A 2,312-nucleotide genomic window follows, 5' to 3' on the forward strand; every position below is an offset into this window, starting at 1 on the left:
AGGCTCTCTCCTCAGGAAGCTGAACATATGACCCGCCAAGTCTCGCCGGAAGAAGTTAAAAGAGCGATGTTCGGTGTTGGTATTGATAAAGCCCCGGGCCCTGATGGTTACACTACGGCATTTTTTAAAAGTGCATGGCCGATTGTGGAGAATGATGTTACTTGTGCTATCATTGATTTTTTTGAGACAGGGAAACTTCTCCGTGTATTGAATCATACTAATATCGTGCTTATTCCGAAAACTCCTACCCCGTCGACGGTCAGTGATTATCGTCCGATTGCTTGCTGTAATGTGCTATATAAATGTATCAGTAAAATCATTGCGGATAGGATTAAGGGGGCGCTGAATGATATTGTTAGTATAAATCAATCGGCTTTTGTTCCAGGGAGGCGAATTTCGGATAATATTCTGTTGACGCAAGAGCTAATGCATAACTATCATCGCAATGTGGGTCCTCCTAGGTGTGCTTTTAAAGTGGATATTCAGAAAGCTTATGACACTGTTGACTGGAGATTTCTGAAAAGTGCATTGCTAGGCTTTGGGTTTAATGATAAGATGATTGCATGGATTATGGCTTGTGTTTCGACTGCATCTTTTTCTATGTGCGTGAATGGGTCTGTTCATGGTTTTTTTCATGGTAAACGAGGCTTACGGCAAGGGGATCCAATATCCCCTTATCTTTTTACCCTATTTATGGAGGTTTTGACGGCTATTCTTCACCATGCGGTTCGTATTGATTCGTCTTTCAAATTTCATAATAAGTGTGAAAAACAGCAGATTATTAATCTTTGTTTTGCGGACGATCTGTTCCTTTTTGCGAGAGGAGAAGTTAATTCGGCCAGGTGTATAATGACATCTCTTTCTAAGTTTACTAAGATGTCGGGTTTACAGCCGAGTAACCAAAAGAGTACGATATTCTTTTGTAACGTCAATGGCCATGTTAAAAATGAGATTTTGGATCTTATGCCTTTTGTTGAAGGTAATTTGCCGGTTAAATATTTGGATAGGCTTGTGGATAGGCTTCAAAAGCGTATAACTCATTGGAGGAACAAGTTGCTTTCGTTTGCGGGTAGGCTCCAGCTTATTACTTCTGTTCTCTCAGCTATGCATATTTATTGGTCATCTGTTTTTATGTTGCCGACTCGTATTGTTCTTGAGCTTGAAGCTTGTATGCGTAATTTCCTATGGTCTCAAGAGAGTTCGTATTCTAAAGGTAAATCGAAAGTTTCATGGAAGACCGTTTGTACTCCAAAGTATGAAGGAGGTTTTGGGAATTAGATGTATAGGGGATATGAACAAGGCTCTTATGTCTTATCATGTTTGGAGCATTGTCTCTAAAAGGGAGTCTTTATGGGTGGATTGGGTGCATAGTTACAGGTTGAGAGGCAAGAGCTTCTGGATGTGCAAAACCCCAGCTAATTGTTGTTGGTCTTGGAGAAAGCTTGTGCAATTGCGGCCTCTCATTAGAAATCATTTGTGGTCGGATTTAGGTAATGGCGCTAACACTTCGGCTTGGTATGATTACTGGAGTGATATAGGGCCGCTTGGGGATTTTATTTCGCCGAGGTCTATTACCGATGCAGATTTTAAACTAGATGATTCTGTGGCTAACATCTACTCGAATGGTTCTTGGGCGTGGCCTTTGGCTTGGAGAGATCTTTTTCCGGTTCTCATTCAGTTAGACCAGGTTCAGTTAACCCCAATGAAACAAGATAGATTGTTGTGGAGAGATGGCAGCGAGATTATGGAGTTCTCCTCTTCATGTGTGTGGCACTCGTTTCGGCACACGGCTCCGTGGTGTAGGATTGTTTGGTTTGCGTAATCTATTCCCCGTCATGCTTTTTTGATGTGGCTGGTCCTCAAAGGTAAACTTTTGACTCAAGATAAAATTCTAAAGTGGGATTTATCGTGGAGGAAGAACATGAATATGATGTGTTGCATGTTGTGCTACCAGAATTATGACTCTCATCCGCATTTGTTCTTTGAATGCAAGTATTCGGCTCAGGTTTGGTATACAATTCGAAACAAGGTAAACATGGGTGATGTTAGTCCCAAATGGCTAGAGATAGTGGAGTGGCTATTGGCTCGGGCTCGGTCTAAATCGGCTAGGAATTACATCGCCAAAATTCTCGTTGCGGCTACGGTGTACTTTATTTGGCAAGAAAGAAATGCTAGAACTTTTAAGAATCAGTTGAGACCACCGGAAAAACTTAGTGAGTTTATTTTAAATACGGTCCGATACAAACTGATGGGAGCCAAATTAAGGGATACCTCAAGTGTGCGGAGACTTCTTGAAGAGTGGGAGATTCGTG

At 41.6% G+C, this 2,312-nt stretch overlaps 1 protein-coding gene across 1 annotated transcript; it reads left to right on the forward strand.

Moving 5' to 3' along the window:
• Window positions 1-1,291: 1,291 nt before the first annotated feature.
• LOC110924763 lies at window positions 1,292-1,822 on the forward strand. Its single transcript, XM_022168755.1, has one exon. The coding sequence runs from the start codon at window positions 1,292-1,294 to the stop codon at window positions 1,820-1,822; it is 531 nt and encodes a 176-aa protein (XP_022024447.1).
• The last annotated feature ends 490 nt before the right edge of the window (window positions 1,823-2,312 follow it).

This window comes from Helianthus annuus, chromosome 17 (genome assembly GCF_002127325.2).
Source record: "Helianthus annuus cultivar XRQ/B chromosome 17, HanXRQr2.0-SUNRISE, whole genome shotgun sequence".
Taxonomy (NCBI): domain Eukaryota; kingdom Viridiplantae; phylum Streptophyta; class Magnoliopsida; order Asterales; family Asteraceae; genus Helianthus; species Helianthus annuus.